This window comes from Phyllopteryx taeniolatus, chromosome 1 (assembly GCF_024500385.1).
Source record: "Phyllopteryx taeniolatus isolate TA_2022b chromosome 1, UOR_Ptae_1.2, whole genome shotgun sequence".
Taxonomy (NCBI): Eukaryota; Metazoa; Chordata; class Actinopteri; order Syngnathiformes; family Syngnathidae; genus Phyllopteryx; species Phyllopteryx taeniolatus.
In genome coordinates, this window is record NC_084502.1 from 23,600,423 (window position 1) to 23,622,186 (window position 21,764).

Sequence of the window (21,764 nt, forward strand, 5' to 3'; positions counted from 1 at the left end):
CTTACTGAATTGATATTGGAAGATTTTGAATAACTATTAAATAGAATCGCAACCTAAATCAGAATCTGAATCATCTTTATTTGCCAAGTATGTCCAAAAAACACACAAGGAATTTGTCTCCGGTAGTTGGAGCCGCTCTAGTACGACAACAGACAGTCAATTTACAGAACACACTAAATGAATCAAAATCGACTCGAATCAAGGTTCTTAACAATGCCCAGCCCTAGTGCCATGTGCCTCACATTGGCGGTTTTGACACATACTTTGAGCGACAAAAAAACACTAGCCTTTACACGGTCAAGATTTTTGGGGCCGATCACCGATCAGCAAGTTTTTAAAAAAACGTTAACCGATCACCAATCCGATCACAACATGGAGCAATGTGTCTATTTACGTGACTTGTTCATTTATTGTATATACTTGTATACTGTATTTTGTATCCATCCATCCATTTTCCGTACAGCTTATCCTCACAAAGGTTGCGGGCGTGCTGAAGCCCGTCCCAGCTCAAATTATTCTCCAGCATTTTAGACAAAAGTTAAAACACCAATGACCTTCAAGAATTGGCCACTGACATATAAGTTTAGGTCAAATCAACATTACAACATGACAGAAATAATCATCATTAGATACCCCTCAAAAAATTTTTTTTTACAATTTACATTACAGAGTGAAATTTTCAGTGTTTTAATAAGCATTAGGTAATGAGACCGATGATTCAAACATAGTAATTGGTTGATCAGAACTGCTATCACACTCGTACAGTGTCCCTCTACCTTGGTGTGTTCCTAGGAAGGCCCCGTGATGAGAGATGAATGTAGCAAAAGAGGAGAGATTTATCCTGTCTTCTTACTCATGAACTCGTGTCGAGCTGCAGACAGAGTGACTAATTCAATGAGTCAAGTAATCATTTATTACTTTCTTTTTCAATCGAGGGACATTTTTGTGAGCTTTCCGCATTAACCTCCACACACACACACACACACACACACACACTGATAAAACAAGTGACACAAATTCAGCAACTTCCGTCTGTGAGTCTTTGGTGTTTTAATGCATCATAATAACAAAATATGGGCTCAGTTTTCAGTAAAGATTAGTCACCGTGGGAGGGCCCGCCTAATTTGGACCAAGGGGCTTGTTACAGGAAATAACACAATTCAACACAATTATTAGATTTGCGTTTTTAGCCTGCTTGACATTTCAAGCTGCATGAACTAATACATCTGTTATTTGTTGATCATTTGATTATTAACATACTTCACAAACCAAATCAGCTCCTCTGCTGGTGTTGCAGATTCAGCCCCCCCCCCCCCCCCCCCCCCACGCACAAACAAACATTGCCGATGATTCACAATTCAGTCCTCAATGAAAGAGGAAAGCAGCGGAAAAAACATTTATCTTCCCCTCTCCTCTGAGCATCCTGACACCGACATGGAACAAAGCCACTCATCACATACGAATCTTGAATTTCAGGGCCTTTATTTTACCCAAATGCTACCCTGCTGGCCTTGTGAATTATTGACAGACTGACGCCAATGCGAAACGAGTCTAAGTGGAGAAGTCACAGACAGACAGAAGAACAGATCTGCTTGGAGAGCGTGGTCAAGAGTTCTACAGCGGCCTAATCCACCTCACTTTCATTACTGGCACCTTCTGGCCGCCTCAGTTTGTCGTCCTGTTTGTGGATCTGTCCCTCTCCACCTTGACATTCGTCGATCTGCATGCTTAGACTGTCCACCTCTTGCTTTTTCTGGCTAACATCTTCATTCTCTTCCTCCTCTCCCTGCACTTCCATGGGAACTTCGTCTTTCACGTCCAAGGCCAGTGCTGTGTCAGGGCCTACGACATCACCGTTGATACCGAGTGCCCCACCCAGTGCATCCTGTGTGCTGATGTGTCCATCTTTGACAGGGGAGGAGCTGACTGACTCATTACTGACAGGAGAGCTGTCGCTGCTGCTGTGGTTGACCGATTGGGAGCTGGATGCTGAGGGTCCTTTCAAGGGAATCTGCCATGAGGGGATCTTAGAAATCGAGGGAGTGGAAGGAAATTGTCTCCTGTGACAGAGAATAACAAAATTATCACTTATCAATTGGAAATACAGTATTACCTTGACCTTTTGGCCATCATTTTTGTACAAGGCATCGTATCATGCAAGACTTCCGCTAATGCATGCAAGACTTAAACCTCTCTCAAGTGCGCCGACTCAGATACAAAGCAGAAAAGTCTCTGGCGGTTTTAGTTTTAGTGTCATGATAGTTGGAGATGATTGCTAGTAGTCATGTGAATGACTACTGGTCGCCAAAGTTCGCAAAAACAATTGATTGGCGGGTGATTTATAAATTAATGAATTTATAAATTAATATCACATTTATAGGTGAACAGAAGTATTGGAACAAAGACAGAAGGGAATAAGACTTCATATTTATTTGATTGTAGTAACTACTTCAAGCCTGTGACCATTAACATCACCAACCTTTTGTATTATTCTTTTGTGATGTTGTCCGAGGCTTTCAAGGCAACCTCTTTCAATTGCTGTTTTTTTTTTGGGTGGGGGCGGGTTGTTCCCTTTTAGCCTCCTTTTTCACAGCTTTTCAGCAGTGTTTTGGCTCATCATCTTACTGCATGATAATCTTTTGTCACTTTACTTTATGGCAAATTCCAACCTGGCCATCCTATTCTTCTTGTGCAGTATCGGTACTTTTGTTCATGACTTTCAATTGTGCCCTATGGAGGTTGTTGCTGAGGTCACAATTCTTTTTTTAGGCCTATGTTTAGGCCTAAAAAAATGAATTTATGAAAAAAAAAATGAATTTATGAATTTATTGTATTTGACGGGCTTGTGCTCGCGATCTCCAATCTGCAAAAACAGCACCCCTATTTCCCTATAAAAGGACATCTGTCTGATGTATCTCAGCCAATGAGTGGAGGCGGTTTAGAGTCACAAGCGATTTATAAAAAAAGTTACAAGAAAGTCCAAAACTTTAATAACTTTCTTATTCTTCATCCTATTTTCAGAACGTTGGCATCATCGGAAAGCTTGCTAAACACAGAAACCGACAGCATATAATAACCATGTTGATCATTTTTCATTAATTCCGAAGTTAAATTAGAGAATGTGGCACAAAACATACATATATAAAAAAAACAAGACCAGAGAATGAACAAGTAAGGAATAAATACAGCACAGCAAGGAGGCCTTTGTACTTAATAAAATTCAGGAAATTAGCAAAATTAGCCAATCAGAGTGATGTCACAAGCAATTGTGCCGGCGGCGGTGTGCATGCGATTGAACAAATTACATCACATTTGCACAGACAGAATTACAGAAAAATATCTTAAATTATTTTATAGGGATTGGAAAGAAAAGTGAAGCCTTGGGAAATCTACTGCACACAGACAGCTGCAGTGGGGGACACACACACATACATGCACATACTGTACAAGGGCTTGAACGGAATTAGGGTAAAAGTGATGAGAAGTGTCCTTTTCATATATTTAGGACAGTCAACTTATTGCAAATCTCTGCTTTGAGATATTATTGCCAATTTTTTTTTTATGAATTACTGCAGTTCCAATACATTGTGCATCTTGGGTAAAAGATGTAGCGTATTGATAAATCACCTATTCGTATGTCAAACGTGGATGGTTAGTGAATGAGGCCCAATGTTTCTGTCATCAACTGCTGCAATTTTCCTTAGTCTACCCATTCAACTTCTGTTAGGACAAATATAACAAAAAATAACAAACGTACAAAATTAGTAGGATAAATGTAGTAAAACCCCAACCTCAAACTGAGCAGACATCCAGTGCAATTTATTGTTGGAATAAACACCCCTGGGCAGCAAAACACCCACGTCAGTAACAAGTTCCAATATCACATCCATGTGAGGTACTGTAAATATCTAGAAATAAAGGTTAATGACCTCATGTCCCACATTCATCTTTGCTGTCAAACCCAAATGTTTTCAGCCTACTGCAAAAACAAAGGAATTGGCCCATCTGCTTCACTATTCTTGTCAATCTTAACTGGACAAATTGAGCTGTGTTTGATGAGCAAAATTTCAGCTAAATTGTTTTCCTTCTTCACTTTTCTTTACTCTCACTAATGAGAGAAAAAGCAAAGTCATCGGACCAATAGGTGTCTTGTTTACCCATAAAAGTATGGAAACACAAAAGATGTTGCTTAAATGCTGATGACTGCATTATGCTAATGGTTAAGGCATGTTGTGAAATAAAAGTAATGGTGCAATCTGTAACCTCTAGTGCCACAGTTAGATAATACCCCAAAACCACATTTGACATTTATGGTTGTCTAAGGGTGCAAGTAATTTGGAAGATCATATAGTCGTTTATTAATTCGTACCTAAACACAAATGTTTGATTCCTGAAGCAGTACTACAAGTTAAAATCAGGCTAAAACCATTGCACGATAAGATGACAATCTGTTCATCCAGTGTTGCAAATGAGCGATGAATATTTGGCATGAGTACAATTGAGAATAACATTTGAAAACTACTATCTTACTAAAAATGTCAAACTAGAAATGCATAGTGGTAAAAAAATTAAATTAAATTAAAAAAAAAAGGTTCTCACTGGCATCCTCCAATAGTTAATGATACTTCATGTAGCCTACTGCATGTACGATAACAGTTTTTGACAAAACATTCTCTAATAAAAAGGTCAGCTCAAGTGTAACTGTTCACTGTCTATTGAATCTGTTGAAGAAACAGATACCATTGTAGGCTTATGTTGGGATCTAAAATAGTACTACTAAAATGTTAACATGATGTTTGTGACATATTTTAAAAATGCTACTATGAATTTAATGCATTGTAGCTGGAAAACAATTAGCCTTGCAAATTAAAAACATATTAAGTACTTTAAAAAGTAACATGGTGTGGATGGATGAAAATGGACAAATATTAGGTGTGATTAAAATGTAGCCAGTTTTCCATGTGAATACAAGAGATTCAAGAGAGATGTTCCTGTTAAATAATGTCACATGGGAGAAATGGGCCACATCCTTAGAAATCCAAACAGGCTAGAAAAAAGTATTGCCCTTTGACGCGCGCGCACACACACACACATGGGGGGGACTGGATAACTTTGTTACCTGCTGAGCAGTAAACCCTTCAAAGAGACTATCTCAGCTTTCAACTCTCCAACTATTTGGTTGTCCAGGATGCGACTGGTCGCAGACACCGCCTATAGGAAAATAGAACACACAATACATACACCCAAAGTCAACATGTCTCTTTCAACAACCCCTCCATTATCACTCAGTACAATAGGAAATAATTTCAGAACCAGCTTTGTTTCAAAAAAACAAATTAATTGGGTAAACAAACATGGTAAACACAAAAAGCCTCGATATTTGTGTACTTGTGAAGGTCATCTGTCACCTTGGCAACCTCTACACTGTATATGGGTGAAGACAACAACACGACAGTCAAATTTATGGCCCCACAGTGTGAATCACGCTGTTTTAACATACATTTCCCTACTAGCCAGGAAAGGTTAAAGCATTGTGGAGTGTTTTGGATAATGTAATAAAAATAAATTTAAAAAATGGCTTTATCTTGAACAATGGGCACATTCATGAGCGCAGACCACTCCTTCAAAGTCTGTGAAAGGTGTTTGCTCTCTTACGCACACATGAAAACTATGTAAAAATTAGGCTTTACACGATCAGGATTTTTGGGGCTGAGTTGAAAAACACGATAACCGATCCGATCACAAGATGGAGGAATGTGTCTATTTAAATGACCTGTTCATTTAGTGTATATACTCGTGTACTTAATTGCTCCAAATTTTTATTTACAATAAATAATGTATCTTTGTTCATCTATTTATGCCAGTGAGGCATAGTGACAGACACAACAAATGATAAATGCTCTTCTATTAGATGGCAGGAAGTACATACAGTAATTAATGTATCCACTTTTTGTGACATTTTTGTTTGTTGGTGTTCCGTGAGATTTTTTAATTGTAAAATATGTTCCTTGGCTCCATAAAGGTTGGAAATCACTGCTCTAGTCAGATCGTGCATTCTAATTTCACTTGTCAGGTCAAACCAACATTACATTACAATAATGGGTGCTAACTTACTGTAATTACATTATTTTTCATTAAATTACTTCACCGACACTGAAGCTTTAGAGCATGATTCGACAGAACGGCGGCATGTTTACATCCAACCGTTCGTGGTACCACTAGCCTGCTAGGCTACATAACATTTTGTTACAGGGCAGCCGTGGACCAATGGTTAAGATCATCGCCTGCCACCGTGGGGGACTTAGGTTCAAGACCCCGACTGGACCATCCACCAACGTCCCCGGGACACATGGCTGTGGTGTCCTTGAGCAAGACACTGATACTGTTCCACTAACGTGTATGTGTTCACTGTGATGCGTCAAATGCAGAGAACACATTTCATGTGCAGGCATGCATGTTCATGACAATAAAGGCTATTCTTCTTCTTCTTACCTGCATGCGAGCCGTATCGTATTCAAAGTACAGGAACATACCTCTAGCAAGCCTTAAACGACGTTGACGTCGCAACGGTAACGAGTGTATCCGGTCGCATTTGAGCTGACAAGATAAAGCCCAATGACCGTAAAAAACGGGATGCGTTGGTATCGGAATACAAGATTTTGTTGCAGTAGTCTGACATAGTGCAATCGTGAAAGAGCAAATTTGTCTTGTAGTCTGTTCCACACAGCCGACGTTTTTTTTTTTTTTAATAACTTTATTGGCCGTCAGATATTTCCAATACTACGTCAAAAGACGCGCGACAAGGCTAAAAATAAATTCGCTTTTGGATTCAAATATACTGTGCACGATGGCGACGCGGCGTAAATGTCTTTTGCGGAGCCGAATTATGACAAAGCCGATCAGCATAAAATGCTGAATATCCGCAGATCGATCACCCCGATAAAATTGGTGTAAAGTCTAGTAAAAATACAGGTTCTGGATATAGGGAGAATACAAGGTATTTAAGTTTATCTGTTAAGGGTTTTGTGGATACCAAATGCTATGGTACCCCCACGCTCCTTTTCTCCTCTCTCTCATTCATTCCTTAGAGTTTGTAGTAAAAAAAAAAAACACTGTCAAATATGTTAATACGGTCTGTCTGAGCGGACGTAATATAACTATCTTTTGAAAAATCATCCCTCTCTGGCCCCATGTTATGCCTCTAGTTTTAATTATTATTTTACAACTCGTCACGATGTGACAAGAATAGCCAATCAGACACTGTAGAGACAGGAGGTGTGACCGAACAGATGTCAATCATTTGCTCATGTGCACTGCCACAAATGGAGCCTTGTGTGGACACACCGCAGCCTCTCGCAAAGGAGAATACTATAGTTTCTTTGCCGGATGATGTAACATCCATCCATCCATCCATCCATTTTCTGAGCCGCTTCTCCCCACTAGGGTCGCGGGCGTGCCAGAACCTATCCCAGCTATCATCAGGCAGGAGGCGGGGTACACCCTGAACTGGTTGCCAGCCAACCGCAGGGCACATACAAACAAACAACCATTCACACTCACATCCACACCTATGGGCAATTTAGAGTCTCCAATTGATGCGTGTTTTTGGGATGTGGGAGGAAACCGGAGTGCCCGGAGAAAACCCACGCAGGCACGAGGAGAACATGCAAACTCCACACAGGCGGGGCCAGGGATTGAACCCAGGTCCTCAGAACTGTGAGGCTGACGCTCTAGCCAGGCGACCGCCGTGCCGCCGGATGATGTAACAAAAAATAAAAAAAGGGAATTGGAGAGCTCTTGAGACAAATCAAGGGTAAACATACATAACGATGGTCAGTTACATGGCTGGGCATGGAGAATGACAGCGTACGTCATGACACCATTCTGGTGGTAGCCTGATGGAATATTGCGATTTCAGTGATTGAATTTTGTTAAGTTCACCTATGTCGATTCATTGTCTAAAAGACATTTTAGTTTAAAAACATTGCTTGTGGTGTCAAATAAATGTGGTGTATTGAATGAAAATCCGATTAATACTGATTAATAACAAATCTAATAATTAAATCATGAGTTTTAATTGAGTGCTGCCCCTAATAATTAATAACTTTGACAAGCTTCTTGGAACAGATTCCAAATTATTTCTACGTATCTTGCTTTGAAACAGAGAACTACAGGTAATCCCTGAAGTTTTGAAGGAGACCAAATGAAAATTGTGCGTGGTGGAGCATAAAAAGGAACATGCACTGATTTGATCTCTGACCTCGCTTACCACAGGGATCTTGTGTTACACTAATCATAAAATCAGTATGGCTATTGGTTTTGGACTAAAGGCATTAATCCCATAAAAGTTCAGGTAGAAACCACAATAGACAGTGGACCAGCTCCAGATATAGGGGGAGATCCCATTAGTCCCATTTCATCCATCAATCTGTCTATCTCTTAACATAGAAAGACATTCTTCACACACTTTTGGGGAAAATAAACTTATTTTTTAATGAAAATATTTGGGCGACACGGTGTTCGACTGGTTAGAGTGGCTGCCTCACAGTTCTGAGGACCGGGGTTCAATCCCCGGCCCCGCCTGTGTGGAGTTTGCATGTTCTCCCTGTGCCTGCATGGGTTTTCTCCGGGCACTCCGGTTTCCTCCCACATCACAAAAACATGCAGGGTATGTTAATTAACAACTCTAAATTGCCCGTAGATGTGAATGTGAGTGCGAATGGTTGTTTGTTTGTATGTGCCCTGTGATTGGCTGGCAACCAGTTCAGGGTGTACCCCGCCTCCTACCCGATGATAGCTGGGATAGGCTCCAGCACGCCCGCGACCCTAGTGAGGAGAAGCGGCTCAGAAAATGGATGGATGGATGAAAATATTTCTGTAGGATATTGTAAAAAAAAAAAGAAAACAAAGACATTTCAGTTACTATTTTTTTCACTACTACAAATCAAAACAAAAAGGAAATTCTCATGATTAAAAAAATAGATAAAATATATAACATAAAATCATTCCACAACTATTGTTAAATGTACAAACATTCAATAGATGGCCACATGTGTGTTGTGAGCTATTTCACTTGTCATTGTTGGTTCATTGGAAACGACAGTGGAACCTCAATTTAATGAACCAATAGGGGAGGGTCGTCCGTTTAACTCGTTCGTCCATTAATTTGAAGCACTTCTTTTTGTGTCCTAAAAACACCTTGTACACTACAAAATTATTGTAAATAAATGTAAATGCAGTATATACTGTATGTATGCACAAGATGGTAGGTAACTTTGGTAGGGTATACATCAAACTTTTGAACTTACATCAAAGTTTTTCCTTACTTCGACGTATGTCACTTACAGTTTGCGTTTTCACATTGTATTCCTCATATACTCTGGCCATGGAAAACCCAGACTCAAGTTGTCACCAATACTAAGGTTAGTGCGCTTCCTTTTCTCACGTCCATTATGACTGGATGCCATAGTGAAGGGCTTGACAAAAATCAATACAGACTGTAGTGTATACAGTACCGAAATCAGTCTAAAATGTTCGAGAGATGATGCACGTGTGGCCACGCTGAGCGATCAGGTGAAAAAACTGTGGCTATTCCCGGAACTACCAGTCTCTGTGTGTTGACTGTGCGAGGAAACAACAGCGGCCGATTCTGGAACTAACAGACTTTGCTCACTACGCACAGGATTCTTTGAGTTCCAGCCGGACACCATCATTTCTGCGAATTTTGTTCGTTAAATCCGGAGCCCGTTGGTTCTGGGACTGTTAATTTTAGGTTTTACTGTACTGTAAGCTTGAAAACTTTGTAAATTAATATGTAATGGAGGTTAAATAATTTCAACTGTATTTCAATAAGTTCAACTGTAGAATGATGGAGGAAGAGATGGTGTCTGTTCCTACAATTACAACTTGCATATGACTAAGAAGAGATTATAGTGGGGCAAAAAAGTATTTAGTCTGCCACCAATTGTGCAAGTTCTCCCACTTAAAAAGAGGAGAGAGGCCTGTAATTTACATCATAGGTATAGCTCACCAAGGAGAGTCAACATGAGAAGAAGAAAAAAAAAAGAAGAAAAATCCAGAACCACTGTCTGATTTTTTAAGAATTTATGAGTAAATTATGTTGGAAAATAAGTATTTCGTCACCTACAAGCAAGCAAGATTTCTGGCTCTCACAGACCTGTAACTTCTTCTTTAAGAGGCTCCTCTGTCCTCCATTCATTACACGTATTAATGCCACCTGTTTGAACTCGTTATCAGTATAAAAGACACCTGTCCACAACCTTAAACAGTCACACTCCAAATTCCACTTTGGCCAAGACCAAAGAGCTGTCAAAGAACACCAGAAACAAAATTGTAGACCTGCACCAGGCTGGTAAGACTGAATCTGCAATAAGTACGCAGCTTGGTGTGAAGAAATAAACTGTGGGAGCAATTATTAGAAAATGGAAGACATACAAGACCACTGATAATCTCCCTCGATCTGGGGTTCCTCGCTAGATCTCACTCCGTGGGGTCAAAATGATCACAAGAATGGTGAGGAAAAACATCCCAGAACCACACGCGGGGACATAGTGAATGACCTGCAGAGAGCTGGGACCAAAGTAACAAAGGCTACCACCAGTAACGCACCATGCCGCCAGGGACTCAAATCCTGCAGTGCCAGATGTGTCCCCCTGCTTAAGCCAGTACATGTCCAGGCACGTTTGAAGTTTGCTAGAGAGCATTTGGATGATCCAGAAGAGGATTGAGAGAATGTCATATGGTCAGATGAAACCAAAACAGAACTTTTTGGTAAAAACTCAACTTGTTGTGTTTGGAGGAGAAAAAATGCTGACTTTCATCCAAAGAACACCATACCTACTGTGCAGCATGGGGGTGGAAAAATATTTTGGGGCTGTTTTTCTGCAAAGTGACCAGGATGACTGATCCGTGTAAAGGAAAGAATGAATGGGGCCCATGTATCATGAGATTTTGACTGAAAACCTCTTTCCATCAGCATGAGCATTGAAGATGAAACATGGCTGAGTCTTTCAGCATGACAATGATCCCAAACACACCGCCCGGGCAACGAAGGACTGGCTTCGTAAGAAGCATTTCAAGGTCCTGGAGTGGCCTAGCCAGTCTCCAGATCTCAACCCCATAGAAAATCTTTGGAGGGAGTTTTAAGTCCGTGTTGCCCAGTGACAGCCCAAAAACATCATTACTCTAGAGGAGATCTGCATGGAGGAATGGGCCAAAATACCAGCAACACAGTGAAAACCTTGTGAAGACTTACAGAAAACATTTGAGCTCTGTCATTGCCAACAAACGGTATATAACAAAGTATTGAAATGAACTTTTTTTATTGACCAAATATTTATTTTCCACCATAATTTGATAATAAATTCTTTAAAAATCAGACAATATGATTTTCTGGATTTTCTTTCCCTCATTTTGTCTCTCATAGGTGAGGTATACCTATGATGAAAATGACAGGCCTCTCTCATCTTTTTAAGTGGGAGAACTTGCACAATTGGTGGCTGACTAAATACTTGTTTTGGCCCACTGTATGTGAGGATACTCAAGTGAGAAGGGGCAAAGTCACAGGAAAACTGGACTAAAACTATAATTACAGTAAGTCTCTACTAACTCACCAGAGGGTACTTGTTACGAACTGTGGACCCCCTATCGGGGAAAGAGGGATGATTTGGACTCTATCGCTTGTAATTAAATCGAAGAGAAATTAATTGAATCACATCTGAAAGGGATCACACTCATTTACTCATTACACACTTTTTACTCATTAAAAAAAAAATCCAACACAAGAACAAATATAAAACAGAAATATGTCTCCATTAGAAGAGTTAACTTGTAGAATGACTGATAATGATGTGAAAATGTGTAGCTTCCTTACTTTGTTAAAAAGAATGTTTAAAACGAGTGATGAAAAATATGATGAAGGAGCAGTTGGCAGTTGTTAGCTTGACTGTCGTGATTACCTGACATGGACCCGTTATTTTGTTATACCTACATAATTCAGTGTATTGTACAGTGGGGCAAAAAAGTATTTAGTCAGCCACCAATTGTGCAAGTTCTCCCACTTAAAAAGATGAGAGAGGCCTGTAATTTTCATCCTGGTATAACTCACCTATGAGAGACAAAATGAGAAAAAAAAAAAAAAAAAAATCACATTGTCTGGTTTTTAAAGAATTTATGAGCAAATTATGGTGGAAAATAAGTATTTGGTCACCTATAAAAAAGCAAGATTTCTGGCTCTCACAGCCTGTAACTTTTTCAAGAAGTTATTCAGTCCTCCACTCGTTACCTGTATTAATGGCACCTGTTTGAACTCGTTATCAGTATAAAAGACACCTGTCCACAACCTCAAACAGTCACACTCCAAACTCCACAATGGCCAAGACCAAAGAGCTGTCAAAGGACACCAGAAACAAAATTGTAGACCTGCACCAGGCTGGGAAGACTGAATCTGCAATAGGTAAGCAGCTTGGTGTGAAGAAATCAACTGTGGGAGCAATTATAAGAAAATGGAAGACATACTGTATGTGAGAATACTCAAGTGAGAAGGGGTAAAGTCACAGGAAAACTGGACTAAAACTATAATTACAGTAAGTCTCTACCAACTCACCAGAGGATACTTGTTACGAACTGTGGACACCCTATCGGCGAAAGACGGATAATTTGGACTCTATCGCTTGTAATTAAATATAAGAGAAATTAATTTAATCACATCTGAAAGGGATCACACTCATTTACTGAGCAAGGAGGAGGCCGAGGACGAAAAGTGAAGGGATAAAGACAAGGAGGAGATGAGATGTATTTCTCAGTGGTGGTGGTTATCAGCTACAAAACCTTGTTCATAAGGAGCAGTGTTTTAGAGGTGCAGCATTGGGAGCCTAAGGAAACCATTCTTATTACAATTGTCACCTTATTAGAACCATCTTAACCCCTTCCCTCCCCAAGGTATCAATTTAATAAAGCATGATTAAGTTTACATAAGACTGCACGGTGGGACTGGTTAGCACGTCTGCCTCATGGTTCTGAGGATTCAAATCCCGGCCTCGCCTGTGTGGAGTTTGCATGTTCTCCCCATGCCTGCGTGGGTTTCCTCCCACATCCCAAAAACATGCACGGTAGGTTAATTGAAGACTCTAAATTGCCCATAGGTGTGAATGTGAGTGCGAATGGTTGTTTGTTTATACCGTATGTGCCCTGCGATTGGCTGGCAACCAGTTCAGGTTATACCCCACCTCCCACTCGGAGATAGCTGGGATAGGCTCCAGCACGCCCACGACCCTAGTGAGGATAAGAGGAATGGAAGATGAATGAATGAAAGTTTACATAAAATATGTACAGGGTGCGTGCGAGTACCAAATTGGGCTGGGCGATTAACCGCTTTTATCGATCAATTTATTCATCAGGATGATTTTGAGATTTTAAGGTTTTTTTTAAATTAAGAGGCTTCCACATTACACTAATGATGTGGCTGCGAACAGAGGGGAGCCAGTTTACACAAGTACAGTCAATTTTGCCAACTTAGATTTTGTCGCTATATCTAGCAACTTCTCTGACCCGTCTAGCTATTATTTTTCAAAAAACAGGCTTTCGACTTTAATTCCCGCTAAGAAACAGACAACAGAAACAGAACCCTTTTCACCATAGTGGAAGATTAAATACAGTGGGTATCTGGTAACCGGAGACAATGAAAATTCCAGAAAGGGAAAACAAAACCAAAATTTGTTTTGAACAATGTCATTCTTTTGCTTTTTATATAAGCCAAGGAAAGAATAGAAAGAGTTATGTGACCTTAAAGAGGCTCCAAGCAGATATGCGTTTTGTTTCTATAAATATATATATATATATATATATATATATATATATATATATGTGTGTGTGTGTCTATATGTGTGCGTATATATGTATGTCCGTGCGCGTATGTGCGTGCGCGTATATGCATGTATGTGTATATGTATGTATGCGTGTATGTATGCGTGTGTGTATGTGTGTGTGTGTGTATGCGTGTGTGTATGTATGTATGTATGTATGTGTGTATGTATGCATGTGTATGTATGTATGCGTGTATGTATGCGTGTGTGTATGTGTGTGTGTGTGTATGCGTGTGTGTATGTATGTATGTATGTGTGTATGTATGCATGTGTATGTGTGTATGTATGTATACATGTGTATGCGTGTATGTATATACGTATGTGTATGCGTGTATATATGTACGTATGTATGTACGTATATATGTACGTATATACGTATATACGCATGTACGTATATACGTATGTACGCATGTACGTATATACGTATGTACGCATGTACGTATATACGTATGTACGCATGTACGTATATACGTATGTACGCATGTACGTATATACGTATGTACGCATGTACGTATATACGTATGTACGCATGTACGTATATACGTATGTACGCATGTACGCATGTACGTATGTACGTATGTACGTATATACGTATATACGCATGTACGTATATACGTATATACGCATGTACGTATATACGTATATACGCATGTACGTATATACGTATATACGCATGTACGTATATACGTATGTACATATGTACGTATGTATATATATATATATATGTGTATACGTATCGTATATACATACGCGCGTGTACACACGTATATACATACGCGCGTGTGTGTACACACGTATATACATACGCACGTGTGTACACGTATATACATACGCGCGTGTGTACACACGTATATACATACGCGCGTGTGTACACACGTATATACATACGCGCTTGTGTGTACACACGTATATACATACGCATGTGTGTACGTACGTATATACGCGTGTGTGTACGTACGTATATACGCGTGTGTGTACGTACGTATATACGCGTCTGTGTGTACGTACGTATATACGCGTGTGTGTACGTACGTATATACGTGTGTGTACGTACATACGTGTGTGTGTACGTACGTATATACGTGTGTGTGTGTACGTACGTGTATACGTGTGTATACGCGTGTATATACGTATGTGGATACGCGTGTATATACGTATGTGTATACGCGTGTATATACGTATATACATATACGCGTGTGTGTATATGTATATACGTATATGTGTGTATATGTATATGTATATACGTATATACGCGTGTACGTATGTATATATATATATATATATATATATATATATATATATGTGTGTATACACGTATATACATACGCATGTGTGTATACACGTATATACATACGCGTGTATACACGTATATACATACGCGTGTATACACGTATATACATACGCGTGTGTATACACGTATATACATACGCGTGTGTGTATACACGTATATACATACGCGTGTGTGTATACACGTATATACATATGCGCGTGTGTGTATACACGTATATACATATGCGCGTGTGTGTATACACGTATATACATACGCGCGTGTACACACGTATATACATACGCGTGTGTGTACGTACGTATATACATACGCGTGTGTACGTACGTATATACATACGCGTGTGTGTACGTACGTATATACATACGCGTGTGTGTACGTACGTATATACATACGCGTGTGTGTGTACGTACGTATATACGTGTGTGTGTGTACGTACGTATATACGTGTGTGTGTACGTACGTATATACGTGTGTGTGTGTACGTATGTATATACGTGTGTGTACGTACGTATATACGTGTGTGTGCGTACGTATATACGTGTGTGTGTGTGCGTACGTATATACGTGTGTGTGTGTACGTACGTATATACGTGTGTGTGTGTACGTACGTATATACGTGTGTGTGTGTACGTACGTATATACGTGTGTGTGTGTGTACGTACGTATATACGTGTGTGTATACGCGTGTATACACGTGTGTATACGCGTGTATATACGTATATACATATACGCTTGTGTGTATATCTATTTACGTATATACATATACGCGTGAGTGTATATGTATATACGCATGTGTGTATATGTATATACGTATATACGCATGTGTGTATATGTATATACGTATATACGCATGTGTGTATATGTATATACGTATATACGCATGTGTGTATATGTATATACGTATATACGCATGTGTGTATATGTATATACGTATATACGTATGTGTGTATATGTATATACGTATATACGCATGTACGCATGTATATACGTATATACGCATGTACGTATGTATATATATGTACGTATATAAGTACGCATGTATATAAGTACGTATGTACGTATGTATATAAGTACGTACGTACGTATGTACGTACGTATATAAGTACGTACGTACGTATGTACGTACGTACGTACGTATGTACGTACGTATATAAGTACGTATGTAAGTACGTACGTACGTATATAAGTACGTACGTACGTACGTATATAAGTACGTACGTACGTACGTATATAAGTACGTACGTACGTATATAAGTACGTACGTATAGAAGTATGTATGTACGTACGTATGTGTATATAAGTACGTATGTACATATATGTACGTATATACGTATGTATGTATATATATGTACGTATGTACGTACGTATGTACGTACGTCTATAAGTATGTATGTACGTACGTATGTGTATATAAGTACGTATGTACATATATGTACGTATATACGTATGTATGTATATATATGTACCTATGTATATATATGTACGTATGTACGTACGTATATAAGTACGTTTGTTTCTGGTGTTCTTTGACAGCTCTTTGGTCCTGGGCAAAGTGGAATTTGGAGTTTGACTGTTTAAGGTTGTGGACAGGTGTCTTTTATACTGATAACGAGTTCAAACAGGTGCCATTAATACATGTAATGAATGGAGGACAGAGGAGCCTCTTAAAGAAGAAGTTACAGGTCTGTGAGAGCCAGAAATCTTGCTTGCTTGTAGGTGACCAAATACTTATTTTCCAACATAATTTGCTCATACGTACGAAACCATTAACCTCTTGCTACATACATTCATTCATTCATCTTCCGTTCCGCTTATCCTAACATGTATTATCTTACATCGATGCTGTCAAGCAACAGTATCTCTGACATGTCTTATTAAATTCAAAGAAACCTAATCAAATGTTGATCCCGTGCTGAATTTCAGCTTTGCGATACATTATGTTAGCGTGTATGAACACACATTGTGTGGAACTTCAGTGTTAAGTGCTTGGCTGCAGGCTAAGTGTTGGAGTATCAATGTCCGCCGAGACTGAAAGTGCGCTCAACCTCAAGTGCTGACATATCACACACACCGCAGAAGCATGTAAGATCTGATGCTTGCACAAACTGCTGATAAACAATTATCAGCATTCCATTCCATGGCATCGACACTTAAGATTTCACTTTCCCTTTGAAATGCATGGAGACCTGGATGTTAAACTACGAATAAATTGTTTTGCGCTTTTATCGCTTATCTTGATTTATGAATTTCAGATACAAAGTTGTTTCATGTTTTACATCACATATACATGATGCAAGTTAGAACCAATGCTAAAACCAATTAAAGATGGTTTCATGTAAAGGATGTAAAGAGTAATTTAGTTTTTTTACAATTTAATCCCTTAGAGCCCAGAAGCAACCCTTTATATACTAGGTTAAATTGTATCATACAACCAGGCACATTTAAAAATACATTCAAACCTTATTAACTGCGTTAAAGACTTTTGTTTAAATAATATCAAAGCTATTTTGCAACATATGACATTTTCACTAGTCACTGACACTAGTCCTACAAGCTAATGTTTAGCCAATGTGTGACTTCATCCTGGAGACGACATTATGCAAATAAGATTTTTGAGGTCTAGCCAGGTTCCTGGAAAGCAGGTGCAGGGCTCTTTGGCATCTGTGTGGCCTTAACAGTGGATAATTTAATTGTGCACCCAGTTCACTGGGCGTGTTGTAAAAAAACTGCACATGCAAACATCCAACCATACAGACAATACTGAAATATTCTAAAAAGTTAAACCTATGAGATTTGTATTTTATAATTAACCGACACTTTGCACACTGTGTTATTCACTGTGTAAATACTATTAAGGAGATTTCCCCTGCTAATTATTTGTAAAGAAGAATATCGATTAAAGAGACTGTATTGCATGGTTAGAAAATAAGACATCAACTGCAGCACCCAAGGACAACAGCTCATCTGGCTAAATGAAGATAAACACATCTGGACCATTAGGAATAAAATATCTTTAACAAGCCTTGTTTAAGAGTGTCTAAAGGCAAATTAATTCAGAGCTACTCTGCCGGCAGACACTACGTTTTCAAGTAAAGCATGTATATTTATGATTGAATTACTTTCAAAAGGAAGTCCCCAGAGGAGAGTTTTTGAGTGGAGAAACTGGTACAGTGCAATTGATTTCACTCTCTATGATATTTCCCACTGGCAGTTTGTCTCGCACAAGCTAGGAGGCGGTTTCTAATCTTCAACGCTGTACCCACTAATAAAGACAACAATCAGTGAGACAGTAGGGAAAACAGTTAACAGGCAGATTTGTAATGATAATGGAGCAGACATATAGCAGTATGTTTAACATCAGGGATAAATCATCCTGAGTCTAATCTATACTTCAGTTCGGTTGCTGGAATACAGCAAATTTAACCAAGATAGAAGAGGGAAAAAGAGCTAAACAACCCCATGTCACGAGGTATAGAAATGTGAATCAAAGGGTGCATTTACACTGCAGGTCTAAGTGCGCAAATCTGATTTAATGCCTATATTCAGTTTTTTACTGAACATTTGAAACAACCTGAATGTGCACTCACCCACAAAGTATGTACACAACTACACGTCAGCATCAAGCAGCAACAATATAGATATATTTAAAAAAATATATACAATTATTCAACGTTACATGCCGTTTAGTTGGCCTGACTGACTTACGGCACTGGTTAATACAGGTAACGACAGCATCTTATTTAATTCTATACACTTAGTAGTGAATGTACTAGGATTTCAAGTAGTTTAGATCTACTGTTTTTAATGTTAATTTGTGTTGTGTATATGTCACCGATTGCCGAATTTCACATTGACAGAGTATATCCGATCTGTCTGTATAAGCTGCAGGCGCACTGGCCGACATCCAATTCATATTACATTTTAATTCACATTTGGAAGAGGCCTCATTTTATGTCATGCATTTTAGTTTGTCTTTATGCTGCCATGACCCATATTTGTCACTTGAACTATGTAATATAATGCAAAAGTGTATTTGTGCGAGAGAGAGGTTATTTTTTTATTTTTTATTTTTTAAGTTTGCAGTTTTGGGTCACTACATGTCCTCTACAAATAAGTGGTTTCCAAACTACAAGAAATGTTTACTTAGCAGCCAAGGAAACCGAAAGCTCCATATGTTTTGGCTGAAAGCCACATTTCTGTGTTGAGAGGTACAGTATAATTGCTAAGCGTTGCAGACTTTGACAGCATGGTGAGGCTAACCCTTAAAGCCGCAAACGGTGAATAAGAAGTAGCTCACCAACATAAACATGTGATTCTCATCTTAAGTCCTACACCTGAAAACAATTTACCAATTTCCTCCATGGCCAACAAGCCTTCCTCCGACGCAGGGGAAATTTAAGATCTATGCTGTAACTATGAAGCTGAGTTTACGATTTGTTTAATGGGTATTTTGATGTGAAATACTTTTTGTACACTACTGCTCTCCAACAAGGTACTCACAGCAAATGAAGTAGACAGTTTAATTCATTGTGTGATTTTAGAAATGACAATGAAGAAATTAATTTTTTTCTATCCACCTGTTATGTGGATGGACCTTATTATCGCTACTATTTTATCAGCAGGATTCCACGTCAGGGACAATTTTCATAAATAAAAAAAAGAATGGCACAGGCAGAAAAGAGTCAAAATTAGGTATCAAGTGAACAGAATGTATCATTTATTTTATGTGGAATAATAAACAAATACAATCTTTTTCATTTTAAAAAACATATTTCTGCTAATCTAAATGATAGAATAAGTCACTGAAAACTTGAAATGGCACAAAGTGAGCTACTAATCTTTAAACCAATCTGATCCCAGGGAGGCACTTATACTTTTTCCCCTCATTTGAGCTGAAGCAGATGTGTCCACATATGTTTCCCTGTGCTATCCAGATGCTAGCCATGTGCTTAACAAGCTGTGGACATAAAACATTGTCTAAGATTCTCTTCCAAGACACTTTTTTAGAGCCCAGAGATCATAAAGTAAATTACGAGCCATGATATAAAAAAAAAAAAAGTGAGCAACATTTCATGCCTCCACATCACTTTTTAGAACACAGCCACTTCATCTAAACACTTAAAATTCAAAAAAGATTATCAACACTGTCTATAAAAATCAAGGCAAAGAAACGACAGTATGGCTTAACATTATGGCCCCATAATGAGATGAACCATACTTTTGTTGAGCAGCTTTAGTTCTGATGATAAACTGTATAATAAGGTTGTCTATGTATGGCAGTTATGAGCAAGGGCAGCACAGGAAGTTTTAGTGCATAGAAGCCTGGAGAAACCTCTTCGCCCCTCTCCTAATCAATCTGGAGAGTTCAACTGAGCACCTTTACTGGGCTCCTTTTGCAATTTCAAAGTTATTGCCTATTCAGCAATCACCAGTAAGTCATTTCCAGATTACAGGAAAGCCCTTATAGTGTTGTCACTTTGTTTTCTTATACTTGTAAAGATTTTCCTTTCTTAAAAAATAAATATGACTGGATTATAATAACAGGAAAGAAAGTCATTGAGAGTGGCTTTCATTATTAGATATAATTATGGCTTTAAAAACGTAGCATAAAATTACTAATATGTTATGGGGTGTGGGTCCACCCCTGCAATGCTTGCACTACAGTAAGTATCAAAATATATTTTTGAGAATATTTGTATTTGATTGCAGGAAAACTAGCATGATTCACTGTTGGTAATAACTGAAAAGTGCCAAGATGATGATAATTATTATGACGATGAGGCGACAACTACCTCTGCTGCAGTCAGTTCCTGGGAAAGCTCCTGGATTTTTTGCTGCTGTTGGACCAGGAGCTCCTGGAGGGAAGTCATGGTCTGCTGTAGCTGTCCAACTGATAAAAACAGAGCAACAATGACGTGTAATATAGTAAATCTGAACGAAAGACTGTATTGGAAGTAGCTACATTTTTGTCTGTCTCACACAAACACACACAGTTCCTATTGTGTCACATATCAAAGCTGTCCACCAAGAATTATAATTAAAGGCAATTGTCAGTCGCCATTTGGTAAGAGTCACAGGGTGGCGGGTGGGAAGGGGCTGCACATAGGATGAAGATATTAATCTCTAGTGTCTGAACTTAAATTAAATAACAGTCTCTAACCTTCCATTATCCACCCAGACACTGCCTTCTAATGCATCTTAAATCCTCAAATGATCAACAAAGAAAAAAAACAAGGCTCTCATTTATGAGGAGGCTGCCAGACAAAATGTCCCTCCTAATCCGAATAAATATTGTTCTTTTTTCCATTGACTTTGAAGATTGAATTAGTTCAAGTGTTGGTGTTGGATGCGGGTGTATGATTTCAAATAACAGCAGGCACAGTTTGTTGCCCCCTGCTTCCAGTCACGCATGTATTACCAAACAATGCATTAAGTTTCCCTGAGCTGATTATATTATAGAAAACCAATAAACATTCATATAAATCATGGGCGTGCAAAGTGTTAAATCAAGCCTAATAGGATTAACATCAACAGTTATTGTGTCGGTCCACTGCTGAGGTTGTCAGGCCAATGCTTAAAAGCCTGATCTGCAG

General features: G+C 38.8%; 1 protein-coding gene across 2 annotated transcripts in view; it reads right to left on the reverse strand.

Moving 5' to 3' along the window:
- Window positions 1-890: 890 nt before the first annotated feature.
- The window catches only part of pex14 (peroxisomal biogenesis factor 14), an 84,231-nt gene continuing 63,357 nt past the window's right edge, over window positions 891-21,764 (reverse strand). For both annotated transcript variants that reach the window (XM_061782105.1, XM_061782096.1), the window contains 3 exons: window positions 20,964-21,061; window positions 5,120-5,211; window positions 891-2,060 (listed from right to left, as the gene is read on the reverse strand). In XM_061782105.1, the coding sequence (XP_061638089.1) occupies window positions 1,625-2,060; window positions 5,120-5,211; window positions 20,964-21,061 (626 nt within the window). In that variant the 3' untranslated portion in view covers window positions 891-1,624. The remainder of the gene's footprint in view (window positions 2,061-5,119; window positions 5,212-20,963; window positions 21,062-21,764) is intronic.